Genomic DNA, 14,352 nt, shown 5'->3' with positions numbered 1-14,352 from the left:
ATAGTTTTGAAAATAAATGTTAAAGAGACTAAGTCACTAAGGCTAGGAATAAGTGAAGAGGAAAAGTTGACGTTGCGCAACTAAATGATTGATTAGGTGGACAGCTTCAATTACCTTGGTAGTATTGTTAGTAAAGCAGGTGGGAGCAGTGAAGATGTTAAAAGTGGAATAGCCAGGGCTCAGGGTGTTTTCTCACAGGTAAAAAAAAGTTTGAAAGAATTGGAAGGTAAGTCTGAAAACGAAAATTATATTGAAAGCTATAGTTATAATAGTGATCAAGTATGGCTCTGAACCATGGGCACTTGGGAAGACGGAAGTGGATTTATAAGACGTTTTTCGAAAGGATTGTCTACAGGTGGTTTCGGATCATCATTTGGTCGACCGTATTTCAAACAGTCAGCTGCATAAAAAATGTGGGTCTATCAGGCTTTCCGCTTGCTAGGGTTATAACGAGAGAAAGGTTGAGATGACTGGACACAATTTGCGGATGAATAATCGTAGATTTTTTAAAAATGGTCCTTTCCGGCCATCCATCAAGGGAAAAAAGAAAAAGCTGGTCGTCCCAAAATGCGGTGGGAAGAGATCGTAAGAAAGGATTTAAAGAGAAATTGGCTATCTACTTTTTACATTTTAATTCTGCATACTATCATTACTATCAATACTATCCTTGAAAATGAAATTATCCCTTTGACCGATCTTCTCGTTACCAAACATGACCTATTCAGCTTCCCTTATTCCCAGTCTAAGAGATTTAATCTTCTTAACATCATTTTTCAAACCTATTCTTTCACTCCGAACTCCTAAAACCTCCAAAAAATCATTGATTTTGCTAACGTTTTATCTAGTACACTTAAATCATCTGCATAATGTAAGTCTAGGAGAGTTTCATCTTCCCATTTCGTTCCTTACGCTCCCGTAGTCTTTATCATGTTCCTTGGGATAAAGTCCATCAAAAAGGTCTATATAAAGGGGGATAGAACGCAACCCTGCTTCGCCCGTGATAAAATATCTGCTACTAACTAGATCCATGATAAGCAAAGAGTACCATTTCATTTCTACGAGGTAAACTCAGGTTCTAGTGAGCCAGAGATCCGTCTTCAGTCTGATATGGTCCAATAACCGCATTGAAACAGTATGATGGAGTCTTTGACCCCATTGTGCAGCTTGATAACTTGCATGTAAAGTTGTCGTCGAAAGAAGTTTGTCACCCTTAGAGTGGCTTACATTTTCGAAAAATCTCGTTCATTTCGGTTTTTAGTTTGAGCATATTTACTCCTGTTTTTGTATGAATAGAATTTATTTGCGCTAAAAGCCCATAGGCTATGACAAAAAAAAATATATAAAACAATAAGTGATTATTCAGAAATTGCACGAATCCTAACTTAATCCTTAAAAATCCTAAATTAATCCTTAAAAATCCTAACTCTATGATACATCGCAAGACAAACGAGTCTTAACAAACTCTGACTTCTATAAAACACTTACATACACTCTCACACACACTCTCACCAACCACTCGCAATCAAAACCTCCCTACCACCACTTCTAACCTCCAGTCACTCAGCTCCTCACATTCACAAATCTAGTGATGTACACTCTCATTTAAACCTCCACACATAGGACAAAAATATGGACCAGCCTTTGACCTTTCCCTCCCGATAAACTTTCTTCTTTGTCCCAGTGGCAAACTATCAGCCCTCATTTCAATTAATAACTTCATTTTTATTCAAACCCACTTTTAAAAAATAAAGCCTCGTTCCAAATCATATTTAACCGACAATAAAGAGCCAGTGAATTTGAATGTGTGCGCTGGGCCTGACATCCCTGTATTTTCTGGTCCTGTAAAGTCCTTTCAGCTAATCCAGTTAATTGGTCCGTCTTATCCTTGAGTTTTAAAGCAGCCCCCTTATATGACAAGCCGCCTTTATCACCTGCACTCTAGGCATCACTATTCTTTCCCAAAGCCTAACCATGTTAATTAACCTACGACTTCTTAAAGAAAATACGCATAAATCCCCCCTAACTGCTAAACTATTTGTATGCTTACTTACCCCTAGCCCCCTCTTAAAATATTCTAATTGCACTGTTTCTAGCCTATCTTCTATAGGCTAGAGACAGTATGAACGTTTGCCTTTTTGCTATACTCCCTTCGCCATGTCTTGCGTTTTTGACGGGTTATAAAATACATTCATTCGTCCATTCGTTATTCTAAAAATTGTTGATAAGAATTTTTTTTATAATTTATAGCTGTTATGTTATTACTATTTGTGGGATTTACTGTTAAGTTTTACAGCTTTCAGTGTTGAATTTCATTTTTCTTTTAAATTCAGGATTCCATTGGTCGGGTACCCGAATTATTTTGGTTATCCGCACGACGTCCGAAACCAGGAAAACATGAAAATAGGCGACATAAGAATATAGCCATAGTCCTTGGGGCTTTAGCTGAAAGACTGGCTGGTCCCAATAGCGTTGTGCTTCTGTCTGATTCGGCTCTAGATTACTTGATTGCAAATTTAGTAAGTGCCTTTTGCCATAATTCTAGTTGCTAGTTAATAATACGTAACTTTATACTAGATTAGCAGTATTTATTGGATTAATAACTGCTTTTTTTTGTAGTTTTTGTTTTGTTTCTGCTATATCACAAATGAAAGTTTAATACTAAGATAGGGGAGCAGAAAAATGAAATGGGATATAAAAAGTAACATATTCTAAACAAAGATTTCCTCACCGGCATGTCAATATAATTTAGCCGTAGAATATACTATAACAAAGAATTAAGAATATAATATGATAGAATAAAATTTAGAATAAACATAAAAAAAATTAATTTGTTAAATTAAAATTTATAAAACTAGAAAATTATAAATTACAGGAAATAAAATTAGAAAAATAAAATTTTAAGATTAGAAAAAATAAAATTAGAATAAAATTAGAATTTAGATTGGAAAAATAGAATAAAAAAAAAAAAAAGTAGAATAAAATATGCTACAAAAAAATTTGGACATATAATTTAGACGTAAAATATACTATAACAAAAAAATTTATAACAATTTTCTCGTTTTTTATCATATAATGACAAAGAAACTAAAAATAAAAAAAAACTACTTTTGAAGTTTTATCCATACATTTTTATCTACCCATATGAATTATTCCTGGATATATGTAGCATGTAATGATGGTGAATGAAAAGGAGATTGATAGAGAGATAAATATATCTATCTATATATATCTATACCCCCCCCCCTTCCTAGTTACTTTTAACAAGATGACAAAAATAATAATATCCTGACATTTAATAGTCTTTTCTCTAAGTAATAGTGTCAGTGTAAATGATTCCCCTCGTTTAAGCTATGGTCAGGGAGTTTTTTTTCCTACCGTAAACCGGAGGCTGCTTCTTGAGAATTAACACTTGAATTAATGCCATATAAGTGGAACCAATGTTTTTGGGAAACTGAAAAGAAACTCAAGGTCGTTTATGAAAATGATAGTAAAAAACCAATGCCATCTAATGTTACCATGCAAAATTTATTCTATCTAGATAAAATTATCACTTTTATATGTTATATTATCGCTTTTCCTAATTTTGGCTTAATATTGCCCCAGAGGAAAAATTTTCGTTTCAGTGACGCACGCGTATTTAGGTTGTTTTTTTTTTGTTTTTTTTTTGATGAACTACTGTGCGAATCTGCATGCTAACGTAGACCTTATAAACATTGAAAAATAGCTTTAAAAATATGGCTTTGTCAGAAATAAAGGCTCCAAATAAACTTACATCTTTAACTGGTATCTAAGACTAGCCAAATTAGACTTTAGTTACCGTACTTAATTAAGGGCTGCTGGGTGACTGTGCACTACCAGTTGTTCTAGTAGTTTGCATTCATTCTAGAGTACCAAAGTTAGTGTAAGAGTACCAATTAGAGTACCAAAGTAATTAAAGTTAACTAAGCAAATCCTAGCTGCTCTTAAAGTGACGACCTAAATCCAGTAAAGTATGACCGCTTGAAGAAGATATCAGTTCTAAATCGACGTAAGCCTTTAACTGGCATCATAATTAAAAAAAAAACTTTTATGTCGTAACTTTTTTGCCTACGAAATCCTATCTTTTTTTAATTTCTGGACAAGTTATTCAAATTGTCAAGCAAAATCTGCTAGTTTTTTCCCGTCCCCCTCCCCCCCCAAAAAAAAGAAGAAAGTATGTTATATGCTAGTGCTATAGCGCAAAATAATTTTACTCATAAAAAATGTGCGTGGTTACAGAAAACATAAGGCTCTAAATAGATCTACACCTTTATACCTTTAACTTGTGTCCAAGCTTTAAAAAAGAAGAAGAAAGTTTGTTTTGCATCTTATTTGTAGTGCCCAGCAGAGTCCTAACAATTTTCTAATTTTTGGACAAATTATTGAAATTATTACATAATTTGTTTGTTTTTTTTTTTTTGCCCTTCCTCTGGAAAAAATTGACCTGTGCAGTTAACTGGTATTCATGTTTAAATAAAAGAAAAAACGTAAAACCTGTTTTGCATCATTATCGAATGAAATTTGCTTTTAGTTATCCCCCCCCCTAACACTGCTAACATGCCTAAGTCGGCAAATACTAGCTATTTTTAGCTAGCCGGCGTAATTTTTAGGGTACTTATTCCATTGGTCCTAGAATGTCACAAGAGGGATCATTCTAAAGAAAATAAAAAATTCTAGTTCTCTCTTTAAGTTATCCAAAAAATTGCAGGGCACCTAGGCCCCCTCCCACACTCATTTTTTACCAAAGTCACCGGACCAAAATTCTGAGATAGCCATTTTATTCAGCAACCTAATAACTATTTTTTGACGAAAAACCTAATAACTATGTCTTTGGGGACGACTTACTCCCCCACAGTTCCCATAGGAGGGGCTGCAAGTTACAAACTTTGATCAGTGTTTACATATAGTAATGGTTACTGGGAAGTGTACAGACATTTTCAGGGGGATTTTTTGGTTGGAATTTGTTTTGGAGGAAGGGTCGAGGGGAGGGCGCTAGGTGAGGGATCTTTCCATGGAGGAATTTGTCACTGGGGAAGAGAGTTTACATGAAGGTGGCGCAGGATTTAATAGCATTATTTAAAAAAAAGCAATAAAAAGATAAATATGATAAAGTTTTTTCAACTGAAAGTAAGGAGCAGCATTAAAACTTGAGACAAACAGTAATTATTAAGCATATGAGGGACTCACCTCCTCCAAATACCTCGCTCTTTACGCTAAATTATTTTTAGTAATTTCAACTATTTTTTCTACGGCCTTTGTGATTCAGGGGTCATTCTTGAGGAATTGGGATGAAATTTAAGCTTAAGTGTAAAGAGCGAGGTATTAACGAGGGGGGGACCCCCTCATATACGTAATAAAAGCATACGAATATAGAAGTTCGTTAGGTAAGTTAATTTTTAAGTTATGTTTGTTTTTTACTAATAACAACGTTCGTAAAAAATTAAAAGTTTTAGTTGCCTTCTTAAGTAACCAACAAATCGGAGGGCAACTAGGCTTAATAAACAACAAAGAGAGATAAAACTCCGCAAAAAAAATAACTCAAACGAGACTGCGGCCAGTAGAGAGGAAAGACTAAAATAACGCGGATATTTCGCCTTTATCCAAACTAGGCGTCCTCAGCACAAGATAAAATACTAAACTAAAAACAAATAAAACCACCACAAATAATAATAAATACAATTGTCGCTACTGATCCACATAGGGAAAAGAAGCTATTAGAGTTACTTCAATGAGAACATCAAAGCAACTGAGGAAAATTATGAAAATTGAAACTTAGTTAACTATTCTAGTGCGAAATAATCCTCAAGAAATAGGCCTCCTCCCCCGCTCCTTTTCTCTCAAAATCATCTGATCAAAACTATAAGAAAACCATTAAGCAAAAAAAAGCTAATATGCAAATTTCCTTTTAATTATTCATGTGCAGAGAGCCAAAATCAATCCATGTATTAAATCATAAACGTTTAGAAATTAAATTAAAAAAAAAAAACAAGTTTATTTTAACTGAAAGTAAGGAACGAGATTAAAACGTTAAAACGAACAGAAATTACTCCGTATATGAAAGGGGCTGTTCCCTCCTCAACGTCCCGCTCTTTACGCTGAAGTCACTTACTGTTTCAAAAAGTAGAGTTGAGAGAAAGAGTCAAATTTAACTATTTAGCTTTCATTGATATTGCATGCATCAATAAATGGAGCAAAAATTAGCTCACGTACAAAAGCTAACTAAATCTTAAAGCGAAGCTAACGTAACGTACAAAACGAAACTAAAGTACGTTCATGTTAACTAAAGCTAAGTTGCCAACTAAAAGCTAACGCAGAAAAGCTTTCGTACTTTTTGCCTGATTAAATCGTTCTACTAGTTTGTTATGTGAAAAAAAGAAGAAAAGCTTCGTTCCATCTGTAAGTCGCGTCTTTTTAAGAAGCCTTAAGAAAGACCTAGCAGACCTTGGCTATTTATTGATACTGTGGCAATATTTACTGATACAATTACTGATTGATTTATTAATACATTTTTTTCCCCATTAACTGATGCATCGAACTCAATGAAAGCTCTGTAGTTACAAAGCAAGAAGAAGACTTGTAAAAGCTAGAGCAAGTCAGTTATTCCGTATATAAAAGGGGCTGTCCCCTCCTCAACGCTTCACTCTTTATGCTAAAGGTTGACTTTCTCACTCTACTTTTTAAAACAATAAAAAACTTTAGCGTAAAGAGCGAGGTGTTGACAAGGGGACAACCCCTTTCATATACGGAATAATTTCTGTTCATTTTAAGTTTTAATGTTGCTCTTTACTTGCAGTTAAAAAAAAAACCTGTGTTTTTGTAAGATATAATTGAAGATTTGACGAATAAAAAGGCGCGTCAAAATGCAATGTAAGCATAATTTAATTTATATACAGATTATGTTGAATAAAAGAATAAATTGACATTGAATTATTTTGTTTATATTGATTTTTTTGCTACAATAATAATAAAATTACTCATATAATTTACTAAATCAATGAACATTGACTAGCAAAAATAATTAGTAAAACTAAACCTTTACCTTCACAAGGATTTCGTAATTGACATTCATATCACTAACAGGCAGAAGGTGTTATTATTTATTACTTATACTTGTCTATTATTAACTTTACAAAGACATTTAACAAACCTTAAAGTTACTATTTCCTTAATAACAAGTTATTTTTAATATGATTGTAAAAATGGATTAGATTTGTAAAGGCAAGTAGAGCGACAAAATTGAAATAGCCTACTGGCGGTAAATACTTAAATCTGCCACTGGTTTTAGGGGATTTCCTTACAAAGGGATTATTCCGTGGTTTATTCTTTCTGGTGATGTCAGCCCAGCTCTAATCATTGCTTAACATGGGATACCGTAGTAATCTTGAGTAGTTTCTCTGGTAGGAAGAATATATATGGTGCTATATAATTGGAAAAAGCAGGGACATATTCTAAAGTTTCATAAACACCCACTCTAGTCAAAATTAAACCTTCAAAAATATTTTGGGCTATAATATGGGTAGGACAAATACTTGCTATCGTGCTGTCATCTATGCTGCTAATGTTACCTATTGCTTACCCTTGAAACTACTCTTAGTCTTGAAACTATCGTATTTAGTCACGTTAAAGTTAGATAACCATTAGTATAAAATTGAAATTACCCTAAAATTTACTAATACAATGTTATAAGCTTCGGACCTTGTCCATTATAGTTGAATTAATTATCAGAAAAACTATAATCTTTGCTGTATATATGCTCTGAATTTAATTATTAAATGTAAAATTTCCTTTTTTTACTGAACAATTGGACTGCCTAATAACAACAAGTTGTATGGAGCAAAAGGCGAAATTTGACGAATCTTAGCTCGACTTGTTAATATCCGTATCTACTGGTTGAAAGTGAATGCAAATCAAATGGATTAGGTTTTCGGAGATGCAAAGCTATATTTGAAGTTGCACTTACAGGGACATCAATAAACAAAAATATTGGGGAGGGGGCAAAATTTATGTGTCAAAACCTAGGGATTCAATGGTATTTTTTTTTTTTTTTTCATTGAAAATATTAGGAAAATGTATCTTCAGTGAAAATAGGAAGCAAGGTACTTTTCAAAATTTAGAGGGGAAATTATCCATCTGTTACCCACCCTGCCCCCTTCCTTACTCGAAAATCGTCGGTTTTACGCTTTCATTAATATTTTCTACATTGGTCATATCGGTTTCTTTGCCTGATTTTTTTTTCTCGTGAATTTCTTTGAATTTGAATGCCGAACCTTCAAACGTTTGTGATGGATCACGTTTCGGTTATATCGCTGTGTTTTCGAGAACGTGTCCATGCTATGTGGTGCATTTTCCTTTCCTAAAGTTTTGACTTGAAACCGATCTTTTGGGACATTTTCCCGTTCTTCATGACATTTTTATGAACATTTAAACCATTGGAGAGTTTGTCAACTTTCGCTTTTCCTTTCTTTTTATGGCAACTTAGGTTCCAATTTAAAGTTAATTGTTCAAAGGATGCCTACGCATAACGACTCTTCTATCTGTATTTGACTCACCCTCCTGCTAAGTGAAATCCTGGTTGTTCTTTTTAGACCAAGTGTGTTGAATGTTCTTGTGCTTTTGCAGAATTAACTCTTAGATATCTATTTTGAAGAAATTAAGACGTCAGAAGAAATAGATAATTATGTTTATGGAAATTGTGTTTTTGTAAATTTCTGGAAACTCATCTTGAATTTCACAGCTAATATTTAAATTTGATATATTTAGTTTGATAAATAAAGTGTAATATATATTTGTCTTTACAAGTAGACTTTAACTTGTATATGCATTTATTTTACTTACTTAGTAATTTCTTCATAACAGAAGCCTAGAGTTCTATTTTCCATTCCAAAGCCTAGGGTTCTATTTTCCATTTTGAAGAATAGTGTATCAGAAGTAGCTGGTGGTATCATCAGAAACAATAATGTTGAAGCTGGTAGAAATCTAAGTCTAACTTGAAGAATATAAGCAGTGGTAGAAGGGGGCGCGCATCCAAAGGTTCCTACCTTATGTACGTTCCTGTCTCAACTGATTCTGTTTGGTTTAGACCCTTAGACGAGATAGGGGATAATTAATCACACCTATGTAAAAACTAATCATTTGACATTTCACGACGTATGTTCTTTTTTTTCCCATGTTCTTTCTACTTATGTCCTTTCGCATTTATAGAAAATAAGCAGTGATTGTTTTCTAAATTTAAATTCATTTCATTATTCAGCCTAAAAGTTTATACATTTTTGCTTATGTTTTGCCATTTAATTTTGATATAAAAGAATGTACTAGAATGCAAGATATAATTATTCTTGTCGGCTCATCTTTTGACTCTGTTTTATGAAAACTATTTTTCTCAAGAACATGGATGAATATTTTTTTTTTATTTTAATAATAGTTTTTTGGGTTCCAACTATTACTCTACGATTTTGATTATAATACAGCAATGGTCAAGTGGGAAAAATCATGAGTTTTTGTGTTTCTTTTATTGTGCTTGTGTGTAGACAACCATCAACGTAGTTCTTGAAGGTGCATTTATTCATGCATGTATTCCGTGGCGGTGTCAAAAAAGAAAAAAGACAAAGAAAACATGTGAATGAAATGTATTAATAATAAAAACAATAACAATGAGTTTTAAGCGAAGGTAACGACGGCCGTGCCTCGACCCTCTAGGCGAGGATCGTCTAAAGCTTTATGAGAGTAATTCATATAGAATAAGTTTTTTAAATTAGTTTGTAATCGGGTGTTAATTAGGATTCATGTGTATTCAGGCACTAACGTAGTAATTCGTTTCGAAGGGGCACAACGCTTGTTTTGGGGGAAGGGCTCAGATTAAAAAAAAACTGCAATAACTAGGCAAATCACACGAAAGCTATAAGAGATTATTGCAAAAATTGTAATTATCTCCTCATGGTGATGTAGAGGGGGCACGAACCCGAAGGTTTCTATCATGTGTACGTGCCTGTCTCAATTGTTTCTCTTAGGTATATACACTTAGCTGAAATAGGGAATAATTAATCACACCTATCTAAAACCAATCATTTGACATCTGAAATGCACTATCTTTGTAGAGTCTCTGAAAGAGAATAATCCGGAGACAGAAATGAGATCTTAGCAAAAGACCAATTCACAGAGACAAAATCTGGTCTTTCTGTTTGCTTTGTAAGCAATTAATCTCTTTCCCTGTTTTACCGAAGCATCATGTTGTAAAACTTACTAATTGCAGCTTAACTTATAAAGACCAATTGATTGATGTTTTCACTTGTACATGCTGGCAATGTTTTCTCATTTATGACGAGATCAAGTAGGAGTCTAATGTGGACTAATCTATGGAGACAGGGTAAATCATTAGCCTAAGTATAATCAAGAAAAAGACGGGGGACAGGTCGTATAAAAACTGTTGAATTCAAATAAAAGTGATCGTTACTCGTTCTGGCAGGAGATCTGTGGGGGAAGACTGTAGAGAGATTTAGTCTTCACTGGGATTTCTGGTCGTCACTAAGTACCAGATTCGAAAGTTTAACGTTGACACTAATTTGGGCCAAAGCTCCCTCTAATGATGCCTTTACCAGTCTGGTGATCTTTTTGTAGCGCTCTTCTCGCTCTTAGTCATCCGTATGGAGTCTCAAAGAATATAATCTTTGGCAGTAATTAATCCAGCGAGCATTTGGGTTGAATCCTCCTTGTGTTTGAAACCCTGCTCTAGGATCTGCTACGGACTAAAGATTTTATCACAACATCCCAAGATCGGCCTAAACAGTACTTGGTTGGATCGTGCTCGAAAGTTTTAGCGTCTCGACATTTATTTAGAAGTATGCTTGCGGATAGTTCGGCAGCAATTGAAATGAGGTGCCTCAGTAGTTTATATGTTCAATCCGGTTTCCGTTTTTGAAAACAAGTACACTTACTAATGTCTTTTACACAGCGGGAGTTCATTCACTGACTCAGCTATCCGTAATAAGTTCACGAAGCTCATCTATGGCTGACTCAGGCAGAGATTTCAGTAGCATACATTCTTATAAGAATGTATATGTAGTGGATTGAGTCTGCCTATAGGGCAGAAGTCTCCGTTATAAGTAACCCCTGTCGTCAGAAATTCTCGAAAGTATGCTTGCTATATTTTAATGTGTTTTACTTCTTTCTCTTGAGTGATTTTTTGTCTTTTGCCTTGAAAAAGGGGACTGCAAATTAACTCTTCTTCTTCGTACACTAACCAAGAGTCTAGTAAAGTTTTCTTTTATCATTTTTTGAGGCGGATTTCTTCTTCTCGTCAGCCTTTTTTGGCCCGCGTGCATTTATATCGGCTCTAACAGATATATGACAGCCGTGACGCAGTTAACCACCGTTGGTTTTACTTTTTTAATAATATTGTCTTCCAGGAAGCCTATATGCTACCTTTGATATAAGCTTTTGCAAATATAACTTTGGGGATATTTAGAAATCCCTATATCCAGAAAAATGTAAATATGGCATTCCCAGTAAGCGAAGCTCACATTATAATAATAATGATAATAATAATTTGTTTATACCCTCTATGACAAAACTATAAAAATTCTGAAAAGAAGAGTAAATTGGAGAGAGAGAGAAAAAAAAGAAAAAAAGACACACATAACACAGACTGGAAAATACAAAAGTAGAAAAATACGAGAAATGAACCAAGAAAAATTAAAACAAACACAATTATAAAAAGAGTAATGAATACAAACAAATTCAGCACACTATAAAATATCTTCTAGAAGGACATGACAGGTGGTAGACTTATCCAATTAACGATACCATTTGGAAAGTAAGGAATTTAACTTTGCAAATTGAAAATACACTGAATTAATGTATCTTTTCCGACTGGAGAAAAATGAACACACGGGGGTCAAAAAGAAAATATGCGGGCCAAAAAATGCATTATAAAGGTGGCCTAGTGTATGTCGGTTGAACTGACCTCCGACTCGGGAAAGTGCCCCATATGTCTTTTTTTTTCTTTGAGACTATGGATTGTGAGGTGTTTTGTATCACGAAAAGTTTTACCACAAAAAAGGCCAATATATACCAAAGACTTTTCTTCTGGAACTATGGTTCTATCTATATTAATAAAGAGGACCTCTAACCTGTCGGTTAATACCAAAAATTAAAAACTTAGTTTTGGAAGGTGCAATGGTTAACCCTATAGAATTGAAACTCCTAGATATTGAGGTCACAGCTTCCTGCAATCCAGATAAATTCTCATCAAACAGTTCATGGTAACGAACTGTAGTAAGGAGCGACCCGGCTCAATAGTAACCAAAACTCTAAAAAAATGGAATTTTGATACCAATAGCTACATCAAAAAATCGCATTTTAATGCTGATTTCAAATATATAACTTTCATCAAGATTAGTCTGACCTATCAAAAGTTACGAGCCTGAGAAAATTTGCCTCATTTTAGAAAATAGGGGAAAACATCCCCTAAAAGTCATACAATTTTAAAGAAAATCACACCATCAGATTCAGCGTATCAGAGAACCTTGTTGTAGAAGTTTCAAGCTCCTATCTACAAAAATGTGGAATTTCGCATTTTTTGCCAGAAGACAAATCACGGATGCGTGTATAGTTGTTGTTTTTTTTTTTTCAGGGGTGATCGTATTGACTGAGTGGTCCTAGAATGTCGCGAGAGGGCTCATTCTAACGGAAATGAAAAGTTCATTTCCGTTAGAATCACTGTCCCTTGTTTAACCCCTCTGCTAATGGGTATCCAGCTCGAAATGAAACGGCCAACTCTGATTCGAGTGGTAGGATTTTGGTACCAGATTAAAGATACTTGCAAATGAATGGATTCACCCCAGATTTCAAGAGAGATAAAATGGATTGGGAATGCAATATGGAGTCAAATCCTCCAGATATGTCGAGTGCACAAGCGACCAATTCTTTCTTGGAGAGCTCATACTGACGAAGAATTGAAAGAAGTGTTCCGCGAGTATTCGGAACACCAAGACCTCTGCAGAATCCGAACTAATTGTCCCCTATATTTGCTCTATCATACCCCTGGTCAAAAATAAAATCTGGCAGCTTTCCAAGAGTCGAACAAATTGTAATAGACCCGTAAGAAGAGCAAAAAGTACAGGTTTCTACCTCGTTTTTGAATACAAGAAGTTAGGCCCTCACAGGATGATTTTGGTACATAGTTCTGAGACAGAGCAGCTTGAAATAATAAAGAAAGATGTAAGAAAAGCCTGGGAGAGTCATACTTCAAACGTTCGGACATGATCCCATCAAGAACCACAGACTTACCAGATTTCAGAATTCGTACCCCGGTTTTTTAATATCAGAAGGTGAGACTGTAATAAAATCCCTATGGGTATTTATACACGGGAGTGATTTAAATAATAGTTTTGTTTTAAAGACGGTGTGTTAAGGACGGTCAGTTGCAAAAACTTTGGAAAAATGTTTCGTCCAATCGTCCATTGAAATAACATCTGGAGGAGAGGGTGGAAGGTATGTCAATTGAGACACGTGGCTCCATAAATGGGAAGGTGTATTACTGAGATTAAATGGTTGCTCAGTGATTTGATGCTTTACGGAATTTATTCTTTGTTTACTTACGGAATTTATTTTTTGTATACTTACGGAATGTATTATTTGTATACTTTGTAAGATGGATGGACAGTGGGTTATCAACCTCAACTAACACAGTACGCCAAAACACTGACGTTCTTTTGCCTCTTTAAGACCTGGATGCGTAGACTGGCCAATTTCCCTAGTATCCATTCTTATTCTTTCAAGAGGAACGGAAGCAGTAGCTGTAACTTTTAGAGTTTGAACTATTTGGGTCAGATAAAGCTCAAGGACTAAATGATCGGATGTTGGAGAAGTAGCTAGAAGATGGAAGGGAACTCTAATTTTATCTAGTAGAGAATCTAGAGTAAGCTGATAATAATGTAGATAAATTTGATTCTAATTCAGTTGCATTATCTATTTGGGCACGGGGTTAGTAGGCGAGCATGAAGGGTCGATAGGGACTAGTAGCTCTAGACGAGAATCGTCCCTTAAATCAAGTTCATCGGAGACGACCGCCGACTGAGACTGTATCTCAGATATATTGGTCAATGCAAAGTCTATATTAGAAAGGTTTCCAGAAAAATGTGTGCATGTGAAAGAACGTGTTTTGTCAATAATAAATAAGTCACTGGGCAAAGAAGATAACATTTTTGAACGGGGTAGGGAAATGTCAGTATTAAAGTCACTCAAAGCTAAAATTAATTTATTACTGGCCTTAATTTTGTTAATAACTTAGAAAATGAAATACATGCTTCCGCAAATCTCTGATCTGCGTGAATATTG

General features: G+C 34.6%; 1 protein-coding gene across 2 annotated transcripts in view; it reads left to right on the top strand.

Moving 5' to 3' along the window:
* LOC136030373 (RING finger and SPRY domain-containing protein 1-like) overlaps positions 1 to 14,352 on the top strand; it is a 227,843-nt gene that overhangs the window by 66,841 nt on the left and 146,650 nt on the right. For both annotated transcript variants that reach the window (XM_065709295.1, XM_065709296.1), the window contains exon 4: positions 2,331 to 2,516. In XM_065709295.1, the coding sequence (XP_065565367.1) occupies positions 2,331 to 2,516 (186 nt within the window). The remainder of the gene's footprint in view (positions 1 to 2,330; positions 2,517 to 14,352) is intronic.

Source organism: Artemia franciscana, chromosome 8 (assembly GCF_032884065.1).
Source record: "Artemia franciscana chromosome 8, ASM3288406v1, whole genome shotgun sequence".
NCBI classification, from domain to species: Eukaryota; Metazoa; Arthropoda; class Branchiopoda; order Anostraca; family Artemiidae; genus Artemia; species Artemia franciscana.
The sequence above is the reverse complement of the archived record's forward strand: the minus strand, read 5'-3'. Positions and strand labels throughout refer to the sequence as shown.